Source organism: Pithys albifrons, chromosome 20 (genome assembly GCF_047495875.1).
Source record: "Pithys albifrons albifrons isolate INPA30051 chromosome 20, PitAlb_v1, whole genome shotgun sequence".
Lineage (NCBI taxonomy): Eukaryota > Metazoa > Chordata > Aves > Passeriformes > Thamnophilidae > Pithys > Pithys albifrons.
This window is the reverse complement of record NC_092477.1, coordinates 8,718,419-8,735,685: the sequence shown is the minus strand read 5'-3', so window position 1 is coordinate 8,735,685 and position 17,267 is coordinate 8,718,419. Positions and strand designations below refer to the sequence as shown.

At 58.6% G+C, this 17,267-nt stretch overlaps 1 protein-coding gene across 1 annotated transcript; it reads left to right on the top strand.

Annotated features, from left to right (window-relative positions):
* The first annotated feature begins 1,055 nt into the window (after positions 1 to 1,055).
* FIBCD1 (fibrinogen C domain containing 1) lies at positions 1,056 to 17,164 on the top strand. The gene is made up of 7 exons (XM_071574315.1): positions 1,056 to 1,198; positions 6,115 to 6,591; positions 7,470 to 7,629; positions 8,353 to 8,489; positions 13,638 to 13,734; positions 14,082 to 14,261; positions 14,543 to 17,164. Exons 1-7 carry the CDS (start codon positions 1,127 to 1,129, stop codon positions 14,800 to 14,802), a joined length of 1,383 nt encoding a protein of 460 aa, XP_071430416.1. The 5' UTR covers positions 1,056 to 1,126; the 3' UTR covers positions 14,803 to 17,164.
* The last annotated feature ends 103 nt before the right edge of the window (positions 17,165 to 17,267 follow it).

Sequence of the window (17,267 nt, the reverse complement as noted above, 5' to 3'; positions counted from 1 at the left end):
CAGCCCTATTGTGCTGCCTGCCCAGGGGAGAGTTCCATGCTGCAGGACAGGGAGTGTACAGGTTTCCCAGGGGCTTCTCAGCACGGAGAGAACTCAGCCTCCCCCCAGATGGATGAAGACAGGGCTGAGCCATCACAGCTCTCACAAGGCTCCTCTGAACCTCTCAGCAACGCTCCTGCCCGCAGGTCAGACAAGTGGCAAATAAAAGATTTACGGGAGGTGCGGCAAAACTACGGGAAGGAAAAGCACATCCATTCGGGAGTGGCGGCACATCAGGCCAGGCACGCAGGGCCAGCACCACAGCTTCGGTCTGAGAACGCTGGGATCTGGGCAAGCAATGATCCAGTGGGCATCGGTGTGACCCCGCAGGGGGGTCAGATGCTGCCTCCTCCCTCCCTAGCCAGCATCAGCTTCCCACTGTGCGCTGGGCTTTCCTCTGAGCCCCCTAGCACTTTGGCTACCCTTGGGCACAAAGGTTAAGAACGTGGTGGGGGCGTGCCAATGCCCCCCCGCTCCCTGCCCAGCACCCTGCTCATTCCTGCCCACTGGTGGGACTGAGCCCCATCAGCTTGAGGGTGAAGGAGCGTATCTTTGGAAAGGGGGCGAGCGAGTCCCCAGGGCATCCGCCCGCCCTTCACCCCCCGGTCCCCTATAGCACCCCTGGCCCCGCTGGCACCAGCCCCCTCCTTACCTGCTGCCGTTCCTCCAGCTGTGCTGCCCCATCTGGGCAGCTGCGGAGCCCTGAGCTAGAGGAGGGGGCATCGGGTCCTAGTCCGGAATGACTGGGGCGGCCAGGGGGCTGCGGGCGGTGCTGGGGGGGCCGGGGATACCCCCCGGGGCATCGCCGGGCAGGGTGCCCAGAGCGGGGCCGGGGGAGCCCCGAGGGGGAGCGGGGCGGGCGAGGAGGGAAGATCCACCCCCGTGTCCGTGCCTGTGTCCTCCCTCCCTCCTCTTCCTCCCTCCCTCCTCCTCCTCCTCCTCCTCCGCCGCCGCCGCCGCCGCCGCCCGTCCTCCGCCGCGGCCAGCCGGGCAGCGCGGGCGGGCCGGGGGCTGCGCCGCCGGGGAGGAGGTCTGGGGGGGCCTGAGGGGGTCCGAGCACTTACTTGGGCTGGAAGTTGGCTGCGAGATGGGGAACGAGCGTTGGAAAACCGTGGGAGGAGCCTCGCAACTTGAGGATGGGCAGCAGGAGAAATCGCAGGTACGGGGCGGGGGGGCGGAGGGGGGGTCAGCCATCCCGGGGGTCCCACCGACCCCCCAGTTCCCCCAGCGAGCTTTTGTCCCACTGCAGCCCGGTGTGGTGAACTGCCCCCGGTTCTCCCCGCGCGGAGCCCCCCGGGCTGCACCCCTTCAGTCCCCCCCTCCGAATTACTGTGTTTATTAACCTGCAGCCAGGGTGCCCACCTCCAGCGTCCGGGCTGCCCCCGGCCGGGCAGCGGGCGATGCTCCGGGGCTGCCACACTCCTCTACTCAACCGCTACACGCTTTAAACTGCTTAAATAACCATTTTAAAGGGATTTGGCATCTCAGCTCCCCGCGGCAGCCAGAGTCATCCCTACCAGTTCGGGGGCTCCCGGCCGCCCGGCCCGCTCTTCACCTCCGGGAGCGCCCCTGGCTTTTGGGGGGAGGCCGGCGTTGCGGCGGGGTGCGGTGAAGCGGCGGCAGAGCCTGCGGTGACACGCAGGGGATCCGGCACGTGCCGGAGCCTGTTTGCACATCCCGCTGCACGTGTGCCAGCTCCTCCATCCCGGCGTGGCCCGGCCACTGAGCACAACAGAGCAGGTAGGGAGTCTGAGAATGCCGGAACGGTTCGGGTTGGAAGGGACCTTAAAGCTCGTTTGGTTCCAACCCCACTGCCATGGGCAGGGACACCTTCCACTAGATCAGGCTGCTCAAATCCTCATCCAGCCTGGCCTTGGATACTTCCAGGGATAGGCACAGGCATGGCTGCACGGACGGGCACACTGGGCGCAGGCAGGGTAGGAAGAAGGAGTGCGGAGTGTGGGCAAACGTGGCTAGGAAGAGCTGGAGGAAAACGAATCTCCGACTGTGAGTCGAGGGACGGAGCCAAGAGCTGGCAGTGCTGCCCTTCCTCCGCACCCCAGCGCTGGGCGAGGACGGGAAGAGCAGCCGTGAGACTCGCTCGCCCCTCGATCTGACACTGCCCTGTCCCCTGCCACCCGCAGTGAGGCAGGAAAGGGTTTTCTACCTGACTTGTCCCTTCTGCACACCCTTCCCTGCTCCCTCTTCTCCCCGGTCAGCCCCTCCGCCTCACTGGAAAGGGGCTGCCCACCCCGGCAGACCCCTGACCCCCGGGAGAAACCTCACTCTCTGCTCCCCAGCAGAGCTGCCTGCCTGTGCACAGCCCCTCCATGCAGAAATCCCAGCAGTGCCATCCGGCTGGAGCTGCCATCCCTCCGGGTTTGTGCACCCCATGGTCCCGAGAGTGAGGAGGGCAGGATAGATCCAGCCCCACCACCCGTACGGGACTGGACGATTCAGCCCGGAGCTGATGGTTCACGGCGGGTTGCAAAGGATGCCCAGAGTTTGCCGTGCTGCGATCTCAGCTTCTGAAAGCTCCAGTGAAATCCCAGCCCAGCCCGCCTGGATGCTCACCCACAGAGCTGGCTCCGGCGGGCTCGCCAGCCTTCCCATCTCCTCTCCTCTTTCCGATCCGCAGAGCGTGGCGTGGGAGCGGTCGCAGGCAGGCTGTGGGTGATGAGGAGAGAGAGAGAGGCGAACGGGAGCGGGATTCAATTCTCCTGCTCCGTGCCTGCGGGGAGCCAGAGGAGCGCGGCGCGGGGCTCCGGGAGGTGCCTGGGATAGAGCCCCGGCGCCAGGCTGAGAACAGCAGGGCTGGAAGGGCAGAGAGGGTGGAGAGGGACGGGGTACTGCAGCAGAGCAGGGCAGCGGCTGGGTTGCAAAATGAGCTGCTTGAGCAGTTCTGGGGCAAGCAGTGAGTTGGGGGGGCAGAGGACTGACCCGTGTTGCCTTGGGATGCCTTCAAAGCTGGGTGGACTTAGCAGGAAGGTGAGGGCACCTGGGCTAAAGTTTGCACCAGCAGCTGAGCCTGGGCAATGCAAACCAGTATTCCCCTGCCTCAGAAGCTGAGCAAGGGTCCTGGTTCATACCTGGCTGAGATCAAGGAACAAGGGGCAGAACACCCAGAACTGCCTGCCATCCAACAGCAGCACTTGCCAGGTGAGCCAGCAAGGAGCAGCGACTTTGGCAGGACCAAAGGGCACCTCCTCCTCAAAGAGCATCTCCTAGGCAAAGCTCAGCCTCTCCTGCCACCACTCTCTGTCCATGCCCTCCATGAAGCAGCCACCTCCATTTGCTCTGGGGACAAGTCAGCTCGTGTCCTCTCCTTGCAGGCTGAGTGTGCTGGAGCTGCTGCCTCCCATCCCCAGCCCAGCCACTCTGTGGAGGTGGCTGGAGAATGCTCTGGGGCGCATGATGGAGTTCAGGCTGCTCATGCACTGTCACTGGGGCACCAAGGACCCAGTCCCCACAGGTGACTGAGCATAGAGCTACTGCCTGAGCTAGTGCAGGGTATGGAGAGCCCAGGTCAGCTTTGCACAAAACCATGCCTTGGTTCCTGCCTGGGGCTCTTTCCCAAGCTCCAGTCCCAGCTCCACAGCAGGTTGCAAGTAGAGCTCTGCTCATCATGAGCACCAACCAGTCTCACAGCTTCTGCTCTCCTTAGGAAGGACTGATTTGGAGACACTGGGCTCTCCAGTCTGATGGATGTGCTCAAGGGGACATCTATAACCAGGGCAGAAGGATGTTCTGAAGCTGTCTGAAAGTCTTGGCACAAAGATCCAGGAGCCTGAGGCCACAGAACAGACAACAGGAATCCCTGGGGTCAAAAGGGCCGTGGCCCTCGTGGGGCAGAAGCATTTGGCAGAGGCATCCACAAGGTCCAGTGCTGGGACCTGGGCATGCTGCTGCAGTGCTGCTGTGCTGGGGAAGTTTGGGGGGACCCCCACCCCAGTTTGGAGCATTGCTGGTGCCGCTGACTGAGTTTCCCTCCTCTCCCCACTGCAGGTTGCCAGGTAACACAACCTGCCAGCAAAATGCCGTGGGACTCATGAAGCTGCCGCCACTCAGGATCTTGTGGTTACAAGCAGAGGGGATAATTTTGGAAAGGGATTGGCTCCCCCCATTCCTGGTGCTGGCAGGAGGGCAGTGATTTTATGGCTTGAAGGCTGGAAAGCAGCTGGATACAGCTCCCAGTGTGATGGTACACCTGGCCAGAGCTGCAGGATTTTGGTGTGTTAAAGCCCAGTTGGGATTTTTGTGGCTGTGGGAAGTGGAGCATCAGCCCGACACTGCTCTGCTCTGCTCTGGGAACCTTTTCTCCTCAGAGGGGTCCCTTGGCCATAGCAGCCCATCCATGTGCCCCCTGGGCTGGAGACATCAGTGCAGTGGGGAGCAGCAGCAGTGGGATAGGAGGGCACAAAACTGTGGAGCTGAAGGTGCTGTGATAGCCAGGACAGCCACAGGGATTTGGTCCCTGGTCACCCTGTGGACCCCAAACCAACCAATGCTGGCTTTTGTTCAGTAGCCATTCCTCCTGTCACTTGGGGGCTTGCAGAGTGCTGAGGGGTTGGCCTGAGCCCAGGTCCTTGGTTTCCATGTAAGGATCTCAGCAATGGGCATCTCCCACCTTCACGTGCCACCACCCTGCTACTTCTGGGAGTTCCTTGTGTCTCCAAGCCAGGGCTCCATGTCCACAAGCACCAGGAAAACTCCTCAACCCTCTGCTTGCTGAGAGCTCCCCTTATTGTCTCTGACATCTCCTTTTAACACATGCTGAGGGGCTGAGCTTGGGGCTCTCTCCTTACAGAGGTCCCTGCAAGTGGCTTCCCATTCAGTCTGGTGCTGTTTGCATCTCCAGACTCACTCCAGGGGCTGGAGAAGAAACTTGGAACATCTCATGGGGCTGGTGGCCAGCCAGCCCCACTGCAGCTGGGGTCACCTTAATGCAAACGGTTGCGTGAGCATGAATGAAATGAAGGGTGCTTGAAGGAAGGTGTCACTCCAGATAGATGTGCACAGGAGGGGACAGGGCCTGGGAAATCTTTGCAGATGCAGCAATTTTCCCCTCGTTTCAGGGGAAAGTAGTCTTTGTCTCTCTGAATCTGCAGTTTGCTGCCAGCCCTGCAATTCCTTGTGACAGCTGTGGCCGGGGTCAGGGGAAAATCACAGCCTCATAGCCTCTGTCCTGCAGGTGTAATGAGGAGGGGAGGTGGAGGGGGACTGGGAGCTGGCAGGATCAGGTGGCAGCTCAACCCCTCTGCACTGACTGTGTTGGCACTTTATGCTTTGCAAGGAGAAAAGGCTCTTGGTGGGCATGGAGCAGCTCCCATGGGCTCAGCCAAGGGTTCTGTCCAGCAGCAGAGCTGCTGGGGAGGGTCAGAGACCTTTTCCACAGCAACTCCCCCTCACTGGGAGGCTCTGGGACTGGTCTGAGGGCTTTGAGAACAGCTCTGCTGCCCTCCAGCAGGCAGTGAGGGTGCAAAGGGGATGGGGACATGTGGCATGCCACAGCTGGGAGATGTCCCATGCAGAGCAGGTCCTCACAATGGTCAAGGCACTGTATGCCTTGCACCAACTCACAGCCTCCCCCTCCCACAGGGGACAGCCCTTGCCTCCCCTCCCCTCCTTCCTTTCCCTGCAGTTCCCCTTCCAGGGGACACAATGGGTGTTTTCCCATTTTCTCTCCATATTTGTGCCTGGGGCAGCAGGGAGTCCCACACTCTGCTCTTCCCGGGAGCCAGGGCTGCTCCAGCCGAGGATCACCACCGTAAATAAAACATGCCAGCAGGAGCTGGTGGCTGCCGTGCCTTGGCTCTCGTTATTATTTCATACCCTGCTCCCAGGCGGGTTTAGCTGCTTTGCTCACTGAGTGTTCACCCGTGGCCTCCACATCCCTGATGGAGCCTCAGGGCTCCCTGGGGTCCCCACCTCCCCTCCTCTGCCACCACCCCCATGGCCAGCCTTGCTGCTGGACCCACCAAAGCCCATGAGGGTTTGAGCCTACCTCTTGGATGAAGGGCAGTGGGATGGATCTGTCCGGATGGGTGCTGATGGTGTCTGTCTCTCTGTTGACAGAGGATGAGCTGTGGGTACATCCTGTGCACTGTCCTGCTGTCGGTGGCTGTCCTCCTGGCGGTGACAGTCACGGGGGCCATCCTCTTCATGAACCACTACCACACGCCCGTCACTGAGTCACCCCCCGTCATCAGCACCAACCCCGAGGAAGCCAACGCGCTGGTGACCATCGAGAAAGCCGACAGCTCCCGCATCAACATCTTCATCGACCCCAACTGCCCCAGCGCCGCCGGTACCTTGGGGCGCATGGAGGGGCTGCAGACCTCCCTGCTGCGCGCTGTCACTGACCACGACGCCGAGGCCAAGGCCACCAAGAGCCAGCAGAAGGCCCTGCTGGTCACGGTGGCAGACGAGGTGGCCAAGCTGCTGACACACGCCGTGCAACTGCGCGCCGACTGCGATGGCCTCAAGAAGGGGCACAGCGCCATGGGGCAGGAGCTCAGCGCCCTGCAGGGGGAGCAGGGCAGGCTTATCCAGGTGAGTTGGGGCTGGCAGTGCCATTCAGGGCTCCCTGGGGATAGAACACCCTGTCCCAATGTCCCTGAGGGCATTACTGGTTGCAGCCCCTGCCCATGGCGTCTGGCGTGAGACCTCCAGCAGAAGGAGTTGAGGTTGAAGGTGGGATCTTGCAAACTGCAAGTTGTATGGTTCCCCTGGTTCCAGGTCCGGCTTGGAGGCTCCAATCAGAGCTGAGCACAGCATAGGACTTTCCCAAGGGTAGTTCACATAGCAGTCAGCCCTTCCCTTATCTACAATCCCAAAAATTTCCGAGCTGATGAACGGTATTAAAATGCCTACCTGGATATGCCGGGGGTCTACCAGGTGTTGTAACAAGATCCAGAGCACAGCTAAATATCCAGCTCTGTATGTGACCCTCCTGGTGCTCCCTCCATCCAGAGCTGCTCATTTCTTGCTGCTTCACTTTGCTCCACACCCTGCTGCTCTGCCACAGCCACCCTGTGTCACTCTCCCAGCCCAGGTCACCTCAGGGAATGAGGAAGAGCTGGTGGCTGCCTCAGGACACGGCTATTCCTGCCGCCTCTGTGATCCTGTCTTTTGCCCAGAGATGCTCTTTATCCTGCGGGGTGGCAGCACTGATGCACCCAGGTTCAGGGATTTCTTGGCCCTAGTGGCAATAGGCACTATCTGGACCCTGACCCCCAGCTAAACACCAGAGATACCATATGAGATCTGCTGTGGCTTTGTGTCCCCACCAGCCATACCCTGGCAGGGAGCATTGCTGAGCCGTGGGAACAGGCACAGCATCCTCACTGTGGGGTGGTCAAGTGGCTGGGGCATGGAGGGGGTTTAACCACATTAAATTCCCTGTTCCCCCTTGTGTCCCCTGCTCACAGCTGCTCTCGGAGAGCCAGACCAACATGGCTCGGCTGGTGAGCTCTGTCAGCGATGTCCTGGACACACTGCAGAAGGAGCGGGGCGGTGCCCGGCCCCGGCTCAAGGCTGACCTGCAGCGAGCACCGGCCCGGGGGGCGCGGCCCCGAGGCTGCTCCAATGGTGAGACTGCATCCCTGCCAGTCCCTGGGGAGAGGGATGCACCTGGGGCTGCTCTCAGGAGGGAGAAAACCACCCACGGTGGGGTAAACCATCCAGGAGAAGGGATTTAATATAGTGAGGGGGCTGGCAAGGAGGCGGAGGAGGAGGGGGGACATAGGGAGATGTGTCCTGAAATGGAGTTTCTCACCATGCAGCCCCTAGTTGTCTATAAACCAGCACAAAAGCCACTTCACACCCCTGCAGACCCACCTGCTCCCCAGGCAGATGTAGCAGGGGCAAAGGAAGAACAAGAAGCCACCATTCAGCTCCATTTGGGTGTGGAGGGTGGCCCTGCATGGGCTCGAACAGTCACATTCATCAGTGTTTGGTTGATGCAGCTGAGTAAGACTGTCCTGGGGCCGTAAGCATGTACCCACACTCTGCCCATAGCCCTCTCCAGGCATCGGCTCCCCTGTCCCCAGCTGGGTCCCCACATGCCCTTGCCATCACATGGGGGACATGAGGCCAGTCCCTACCAGCTGCTCGGGTGTCCCCATGGTGGCAGCATCCCCATGGGCACTGCTCGCCCTGAGCATTGGAGGAGAAAGGAGGGAAAGAGCAAGGCAGCACCAACTAGAGCTGGAAGCAAGGTTGGGAGCCTGGAAGAAATGGCAAGACATTAAATTAGATCATTAATTAACCAGCTTTCCCCTCATCCCACCCCATCCCAATGCCATGCTCCAGGCTCCCGGCCCCGAGACTGCTTTGACATCTATGCGAGTGGACAGCAAGAGGATGGGATTTACTCCATCTTCCCCACACACTATCCCTCCGGCTTCCAGGTCTACTGTGACATGACGACGGATGGTGGCGGCTGGACGGTGAGCTGCCACCAGGCTGGGGGACACTGGGTGATGCCACCGCTGGCTGGCCAGGGGCTGGTCCTGCTCTGGGATGCTGGGGGTGGGAGATGTCACTTTTGATGCTTGGATGTGTTACTGGGATTTGGGATAAATGCTCAGGGGGTCTGGCTGTGCTCAGATGCCCAGTCAGTGCTGTGCCCATGCTGGCAGCACTGGCAGAGCTTCTCAGCAGTGCCAGGCAGACCCCTGAGCCAGAGCCCAGCAGCCATGCCCTGGACTGGACTGGGGAGCTTGGCTGGAGCTGGAGGGTGGTTTCAGGCAGGGAGTTGGATGGCATGGCATCCAAGAAGTTTGTCCTTCTCAGTGGAGCTGGGGCACAGTGTGCTTGCAGTCATGCCATGGGATGTGTGGTTGTGCTTTGCCCTGTCCTCGTAGACATGGTGAGCTGGTGCTGGGGCTCAGGATAGACCCCAAACCCAGTACTCGTGGCCTTATCTGAGGCCAGGGTGCCTGGGGCACCTCGGGTGCTGCGCTGATTCACTCGCTCCCTGGCTGTCCTGTCCAATTCGCTTTGCCATGGTGGCTGCGATGGCCCCGTAATCACAGTAATGGGGGCAGGGAGCAGGGGGAACAGGGGGACATGGCACTGGCAGCCCCAAGCTTAAAGGCCCCCTATTGCCCCAGGGACCAGTTGAGTGTGAGCAGCCCCTCGTTACCCCAGAGGGCATCACTTGGGGTGCCAGCAAGGCAGAAAAGGGTTCTAGGGAGGTGGTGGGGGCTCCCCTGGAGGGGTGGGCAGACAGCCTCTGCCCTGAGGACATGCGGGGTGAGCCAAGCTCGCCAGCACCTCTCCAGCTGGGTGCTCTAGGAAACAAATCCTCACGATCTGATTCCCCTAAGCAGCTTTGAGCAGTGCCAGGAGGGAGCTTAGCCCCCCTGCCCCCAGGGACTGATGAGCCTTTGACCTCCCAGAGCCTACCCCTGGTGGGAGGAACCTGTGGTCTATGGGATGGTACCAGCAGCTCAGGTGGGGAAACTGAGGCACAGCACAGCCCTGGAGACCTCATCTCTTGGGGGCTCACAGAAGGAAAAGGGGAGGACTTATTTGGCTCCTCAGGATGTGGAGGGTCCTTGCAAACCCTGTGCACAGTCTGCACAGCCTCCACCAGCCCTAGCCATGCCTGAAGAGCAGCTCAAGGTGATTAGAGAGACACTCAGAGGCTTATTTAAAGCTGCTGCAGCCGGGAGGGCTTGGGCTGGTCTGGGGAGGGGGCGAAGCAAATGATTTTAAGCCCAGCAGCACCACGGGGTCTGTGATCAGAGTGGCACAGCACTGACTGTGGCACCACAGTCAGGCAGCACCTCAGCTCTGCCCTGCCTCAATGGGATGAGGAGCCAAACAGGATGCTGAATCCCAGTGTTCCAGAGACAGACATAGAGCAGAGTTGAGGGCACACACCCCAGGCTCCTGTTTCTTGGTGCTGCTCTGCAGCAGAGGGTCCCAAATGTACCTCCAGTCCCTTGGGTGCAGGGGTTGTCTTAGCCATGTCCCACAGGGATGCAGGGAGTCCTTGTGCCACTGGCTTATCCAGGCTCCAGGTAAGCTACAGCACAGCAGGATGTCGTGGTGCAAAGCCTGAGAAATTTCCCTCTCCTCCTCCTCTCTGGAGCGATTACTCCTGACATTTGGGCTTATTTGCATGTGGGTGGGTGGGTGTAAGCGATGGCAGCAGCTGAATCAATTTTGACTTGGGAGCTTGGTTGCTGCTGAGCTAAGCTTTAGCCTGCATTGATAGCTTAGAGACCACAGGGCAGGGGGAAGAGCTGACTGGGTGCCGCTCAGCATCTCCCTGTCCCCACAGTGTGATCTGCAGAGTCGCCCTGTCCCCTTTCCAGAGGCAGGGTCTCTGGTTGCTCCCCATTCCCCTTCCTCAGGAATGCTGAGCAAGGCACAGCTGTTTTGTCCCCCCTTGATCCTACCCACCAGCAGTGGGGCCACATTTGCAGCTGGTGGAGATGTGGATCCATGTCAGTGCCTGCCGGTGCTGAAGGGAACATCCATATCCTGCACTCAACACCGACTGTAATTGCAGTGGCTGCCCCGGGCTGACCTGTCCTCGTGGCAGCGCCGGGGTCCAGTCCTGTGATTGCCCAGATTGACCCCAACTGTCCCCTTGACACTCACCTCCAGCACTTTATTAAAGTAGTAACAGGATGATGGATGGCAGGAAACGCTCAGTGTCGCAGGAGGGCTCAAAAAGTTGCCTCTCCATGTGCTGTTTGTCTTTGGAAAGTCTTTGCAAATGCCCCATGCTGCTTCAGGTGCCCCTGAGCCTCCATTGCTGCCCATCCACGGCAAATCTCCTGCTGGGAATCAGCATCTTGATCCTGTGAGCAATAGTGCCATGATGGCTCTGTCTGCCTCAGCATCATCTTCCATGTACAGTATATATTGGGAAGTGGTGGAAAAACTGAAGGGTGAGGAAGAAAAGGCTGTGCCAGCAGGACTAGGGCTGTGGTAATGTTAAGTGACAGCCATGCCTGGGACAGCTTCACCATCTCTTCCTCTCCTGGAGGGGTCCCAGAGCAGGCTGGAGGTTGAGCAGATGCTGATCCATTGACACAGGAACTGGGGAAAGCTGAAGGCAGAAGGTGAGAGGAGCCTGGGGAAAAACGTGCTGTTTCCCAAGGATATGTTTTATGTGTCACTACAAATGGGGACGACACACTCCTGCTGGCCTGGACAGGCCAGCTGTGATGATCACAGACTATCCCATGGGATCAGCACTTCCCAGAGAGTGGCTCTGCAATGCCCTGGGATTTTCTTGTCCATGGATGAGCCCGAAGATGGTCCCCCTGCTGTGATGGGGCTCAGAGGGACACAGTGGGGCTGGGGCTGTGGAGTCTGTGCCACAGCTGACAAAAACCCAAACAGGAACCTGAGCACTGCAGAGACAGTGAAGTGATGGCCAAGTCTGTGCCCAGACTGGGGCTGTGGTGGGCTTTGAAGCCCACCAGGGGTTTGGTGGAGCTGAGGGAGGGAGAGCAAAGCCCTCCCTTGCCATCAACACCACAGCAGGCACAGGCTGGTGCTCCTGCTTTTCTCTGTTTCTAACCTATTTTTCTGGTTTGGTGCCTTTGCAAGAGCCTGTCCCTGCCCCACAAGTGTGACTGGGGGAGGCACAGAGAGAGGGAGATAAATATTTCAGCCTTGCCTTTAAAGAAGGGAAGGAATCCTTTTTGCTTAAGAGGGGTTAATGTATATTTGATGAGGAGGAAAAGAGCAGTGAGGCAGGGCTTGGAGGACGATGAGCCTGTGGGTCTCTGGTGCCCCCAGCATCCTGATGCACCCAGTGTTCCAGTGCAGGCAGCATCCTGGTGTGGGAGGCAAGGAGGAGTGCATGGTGGATGCACAAATGAAGGACAAAAGGGACTGTGCATAAGAGATGATGAGGATGGAGCAGGAGACTTGGGAGGACACAGGACCTCCAGCGCCCACCAGCCCTTCCACCCCAGTTCCAAACCCTCTTGGGGCTGAGTCTGGCAGGCAGTTGAGGAGCACTGAAGGTTCCTCTGGGGTGATTCCTGAGCCATGCCAAGGCTCAGACAACAGAGCCATGTCCCTCATGCTTCCCTGGGCACCACTCAGGCAATTGGCCTATTTACAACCACGGGTCAAAGCCGATTAGGAGGGAGCATTGGTGCTGCATCCACTGCCTTCCCCATGAGGCAGCGCTGGAGACGACATTGGCCAGGGAAAATCAGCTTCAGGTCCCCCTCCAGCCACGCTGTCCTCCTTCCCCAGCAAGCCTGAAGAAAGCCCCTTTAAATGGGCTTAACCACAGCTTCTCAAGTGCTCAACGCAGGGATAAAAATTAAGGCTCTAATTCTAGAAGGTAAGTACAGCAGGATCAGAGCTGTGCCATGTCGAGTGTGTTGGAACCTGCAGTCATCACATACCACCCCAAAAATGCCCATCTGGTGGAAGGGAAACCCATATGAAGCTCAGGAGGGATGAAATCCTGCATGTGCAGGAGGGCAGGAGCAGCCAAGGGTATCAGAGCACAGTGGCTTCCCAGTCTGCATCAAGGCTCATCAGCATTCCCCAATCCTGGAATGCTGGAAGTGGGGTGAATGGGCTCAGCAGCACAGCACAGCCCCAAAGACAGGGTGCTCTGGCCTCTGGTCTGCCAGAGCATGGGATGGCTTTTCCTAAATTGGAGTTCCCCATCCGTCCCTGCCACAGCCACAGAGCTCAGTGGGAGTGGGGCAGGCTGGATCAGCCAACTTTAATGCAATTAATCCAGGACTGGAGGCTTAATTAAGTTCAAATGGTCAGATACAAAGCAGCATTTTCTTGATTGCTGTCAATAAATCAAACCCAAAACTATGGCTAAAAGAGGATGAAACGCAGAGGGCACTACATGTGGATGAGCAGATGGGAGAAGAAAAGGGAAAGACTCTGAGGAGAAAAGACACTGAGCCCTGGGATCTGGAGGCTCTGCAGAGGTCAGGGCAGTCAGTGCCCCACAGATAATTTCTCTGGGACATAAAGTCTCTGGAAGGCTAATGAGACCATCACAGGAATGATGCCTGGTCATGGGGTGGCTTCCCAGGAGAGTGTGGAGATCCAGGAGGGGGAAATCAGCTGCTGAGTTTTACACAGCTCTGAGCACCCACCAATGGCAGGAAGGCTTGAACTGACCTGGGCAGCACGTGCTGTGGGACAGACTCGCGTCATGTTGTCCATCCATCTGTCTGTCTATACCTCTTCTCCCAATAGCACACCCAGGCTGGTTGGAGGCGGGTGCAGTGTGCTCACCACTCCCAGGGGCACTGGACACCTTCACACAGGAGCATGCCACAGGTTTTCGGAGCTGTGCTCCAGATGGAGGATTCTGTGTAGGGTTTTATCTGAACTGACTCACCCACCCCTGGGAGCTGGCAAGTGATGATCCAGCATTTCCCTGGGGACCTCTCCCCACCATCCCTGTATAATGACTGAGCATCCCTTTGTTGTGACTGAGCTAACAGGGTTTAATTTGTGCCTGTGTCTAATTAGGCAGTGGGAGAGAGGGGTGGGCAGGATGATGGGGAGCAGGGAGGCTGCCTGGGATGCACAGGCTCAGAGCAGCTCAACAACTAATGCCCTGTGTGTCTCCCCAGGTGTTTCAGCGGCGGGAAGATGGCTCTGTGAACTTCTTCCGTGGCTGGGAAGCCTACCGGGATGGCTTTGGGAAGCTGACAGGAGAGCACTGGTTAGGTGTGTGGGGCTGGCAGTGCTCACTGCTTGGGGGGCTGGCAAAGCCTGGGGTCTCCTGAAGAGGTCCAGGGGTTCCTTTGCAAGGGAGAGAACACCAAGATGCCCCTGACCAGTGCCCAGGTCCTGGGAATGAAGGGCTGGACAGGCAGTGAGGGTGCTGGGTGGCTGCACAGGGCAGGGAAGCAATAGAAGTTTGCCCCTGAGCTGAGCATGTGCCCTTGGCCATGCAGAGTGAGGGATGGAGGATGGGAACCACTCCTTGTCCCATCCCACACCTCCTCCCCAGGGATCACAGGCCACCCTACCCCCTCTGGGGTCCCTGCACTCACCCCCTCCCTTGGCTGCAGGGCTGAAGCGGATCCACATGCTGACAGTGCAGGGCAGCTACGAGCTCCGCATCGACCTGGAGGACTTTGACAATGGCACTGCCTTCGCCCACTATGGCAGCTTTGGCGTGGGGCTCTTCTCTGTGGACCCTGAGGAGGACGGGTACCCCATCACCGTTGCCGACTACTCAGGGACAGCAGGTAGGGCAGAGGGGTGTGGGCAAACACGTGGGCCCATGGGGCAAAGGGAGCCCATAGCCACTAAACCCCCTTGCTGGGGTGTTCCAGTCTCCTCTAGCAGCGGCACCAGCTGTATCCCTGTGGCCACAGGGAGCTGGAGGCAGGAGAGGGGCTGTGGTTGGGTGTTTGCAGGAAGAGACTCACTGTAGGAATCTCGTTGGGGCACCCAGGGCAGTCCCATGGGGCAGGTAGCTCACCCAAGAGCAGGAAGGACTCATCACAACTCCTTTCCCCTGGGATAGGTGACTCCCTCCTGAAGCACAATGGGATGAAATTCACCACCAAGGACCTGGACAACGACCACTCAGAGAACAACTGTGCATCTTTCTACCACGGTGCCTGGTGGTACCGCAACTGCCACACCTCCAACCTCAACGGGCAGTACCTCAAGGGCCACCACAGCTCCTACGCCGATGGCATCGAGTGGTCCTCCTGGACAGGCTGGCAGTACTCCCTCAAATTCACCGAGATGAAGATCCGGCCCATCCGAGAAGAGAATTAGCTGGATGGCACAAGCCCCCGCACACTGTGCCGAACCCCCTGCCCTTCCCCACCACCCTGCAGCCCTGTCCCCCCAGCTGCCATCCGCCCCATCCTCCTTGAGGGCTGGCCCATCTTTGAGGGGCCCCTGGGGAGCACCTGTCCCCAGTGAGTGTGACTGTAACTCCTGGGCATCCATGGACATCGCTGGACCTTTGCTTCCCACTCCGTGACTTCCCTGCAGCCAGAATGGGTGTCCTGGCCAGAGCATGACCCCTGGGTGGCTCTCTTGGCTGTGGCAGAGAGGGAAGTGTGATGCAGGGATTTGGAAAGCAGTGCCTGGTGGGGTCCAGTAAGGAAGACAAGGGGCTGCCTGGAGAGAAGGAGGGATGCAGCTGCCAGGTAGGCTGAGTACCTCTGATCATCTTTGCTCCAAGCACAGACTCCAGGCAGTGGCCTCACCAAGCTGGCAAGTGACTGGGGACATTTGCCACGGGGAACCCCAAGATTCCCAGAGTCCCTCCGTTCCTGCTCTCCCCATGGTGCTACTGGTGATGGGGAGGGCTCAGCTGAGCCAGTGCCAGTGATTCTTTTTCTGGACTACAGAAGTCTCTGCCACTGCAAAAGCAACACAGCTGGAAGGGGACGACCACCAGCTTCTTAGTCCCTGTTGTCCCTGTCCTGCCTCCTGGAGCCTCCTAGTGGGTCAGGACACCTCAAAGCAAGCCAGTGCAGTGCTGCAAAGGTGCACACCCAGAACTGAGCATGGCACAGAGCTGTGTGAAATGGGGAGCACAGCAAATAGCAGGAGGAGGTGAGGAAGTTTCACTTCCCAGCACAGCTCTGCCTGCATTTTGTAGCTCCTCCCTCCCAACCAGACTCACTTGGATCCATGCCAGACTTTGGCCATACAAAAGCTGTGACCTTTCCCCAAACCCTTGGCTTGGGCAGCACAGCCACAGTCCCCACATGAGCCCTCTCTGCTTGCTGCCAGCCTGGGGACCTGCATTCCTTTTCACCCCGGCTGAGCCACACACTGGCTCGGCACCTGCAGATACCCAAAGCCTTTCAATTCCTCAAATCCCGTTAAGGTTTTGCAAAAAGAAGCCCCAAGTGGGGCTTAGCATCTGCAGGGCCCTGATAACTGGGCAGCAGCAATGCCAAACACCAGCCAACCCAAGAGGAGCTTCTACGGGGTGCAGGGCTGATGTCTCCCACTGGCTCCCTGGACGGACTCAAATGGGGGATTTTGTCAAAAAAAACCTAGAACCAAATGTGAAAAGGGTCTGAGCAGGGATGGGAATGAGACAGCAGGGACCATATCCCCCTGTCTGTCATTTTCTGCCTGTGCTACAGCAGCAATGAGGAACAAAGCCCTGGCCCCAAGAAACACCATTGGACATATGGACAGAAGGAAGAGGGGAGGAAAACTCCCACTGTCCCCATTTCCAGGGGGGCTTAAGAAATGGGGAGATGAAGGCTCAGCTTCCTGGCTGTGCCAGGTTTGTACTTCTCTCTGTGATTCTTTTTTTAAGCCTTGCCACCTTGGATCCTGTGCTGGACAACACTTTCACCTGCTGGATGAGTCCCTGTCTGTGTGTCTTGCCAGGGAAACAAGGACAAATTATGTATTTGGATTGTTTTTCCTCTTCTGAGATGTTCCTCAGAGCCCTCACATGAGGATGAGCTCTGAGTGAGGCACCAGCTCTACCTACTCCAACCCTGTCTAGAGCAGCTGATCAGGCTTTCTGGAAGATGGGATTTGGGAAAGCTCAGCAGTGGCATTTCCCAGCTCAAGAGCAGGAGCCCTGACAGCTTCCAAGGGGCTTCCTGTGCCCCACTGGACCTCTCCAGAAAGGATCCCGCCTGCACCCATCTTTACTTTTTGTTCATTTATTTGGTGGATTAGCTGTAGCTGGGTTTCCTAGCACTTGCCTTTGGGCTAGGAAGGCACATGGAGGCATGTGCCGGGTGGGAAGGCTCATCCCCTCCCCAGACCCCTCCACTGGTGTTTTGTCATGCTGGAGAGGGGATATTGTACGTTGGTTTGTCGGTAGCACACCCTTGTGTAACTGCCTGTGTCATCTGGGACCCCCCCAATGACTTTGTTTTGACTTGCACGAGAGGTATTTAGTCCATGCCAAGAAGCAGGATTTCCCAGGATTATTCCCAAGAGCGCACACATTGCTCCACAGCCTTGGATTAGGTTAAACCCGTCCGTGGTGACACCTCCCTGGAAAGGGGTGGGCAAGGGCGACTGGGAGTCTGGGATGTGGCCATGCACCTTCCCAGTGAAGCCCTGGGCCAGGTCGTGGTGTGTAGCAGTGCCGTGAAGTGTAGGTTGTGTGTGAGTGTGTCCAATGCTGTACATGTGGACTTTCTAAGCTCCTTAATAAAAGGAATTCATCGTTAGCCAATGTTTTGGCAGCTGTGCCCATGGCACAGCAAGGGGACATCACCAGGGTGATGGCAGAGGGGATGGCAAAG

Excerpts from the sequence above, each read along its gene's own strand:
- FIBCD1 (XM_071574315.1), top strand. The coding sequence starts at position 1,127 with ATGGGGAACGAGCGTTGGAAAACCGTGGGAGGAGCCTCGCAACTTGAG. Across the intron at positions 6,592-7,469 it reads AGCAGGGCAGGCTTATCCAG|CTGCTCTCGGAGAGCCAGAC; the intron begins GTGAGTTGGGGC and ends CCCTGCTCACAG. Across the intron at positions 13,735-14,081 it reads GACAGGAGAGCACTGGTTAG|GGCTGAAGCGGATCCACATG; the intron begins GTGTGTGGGGCT and ends CCTTGGCTGCAG.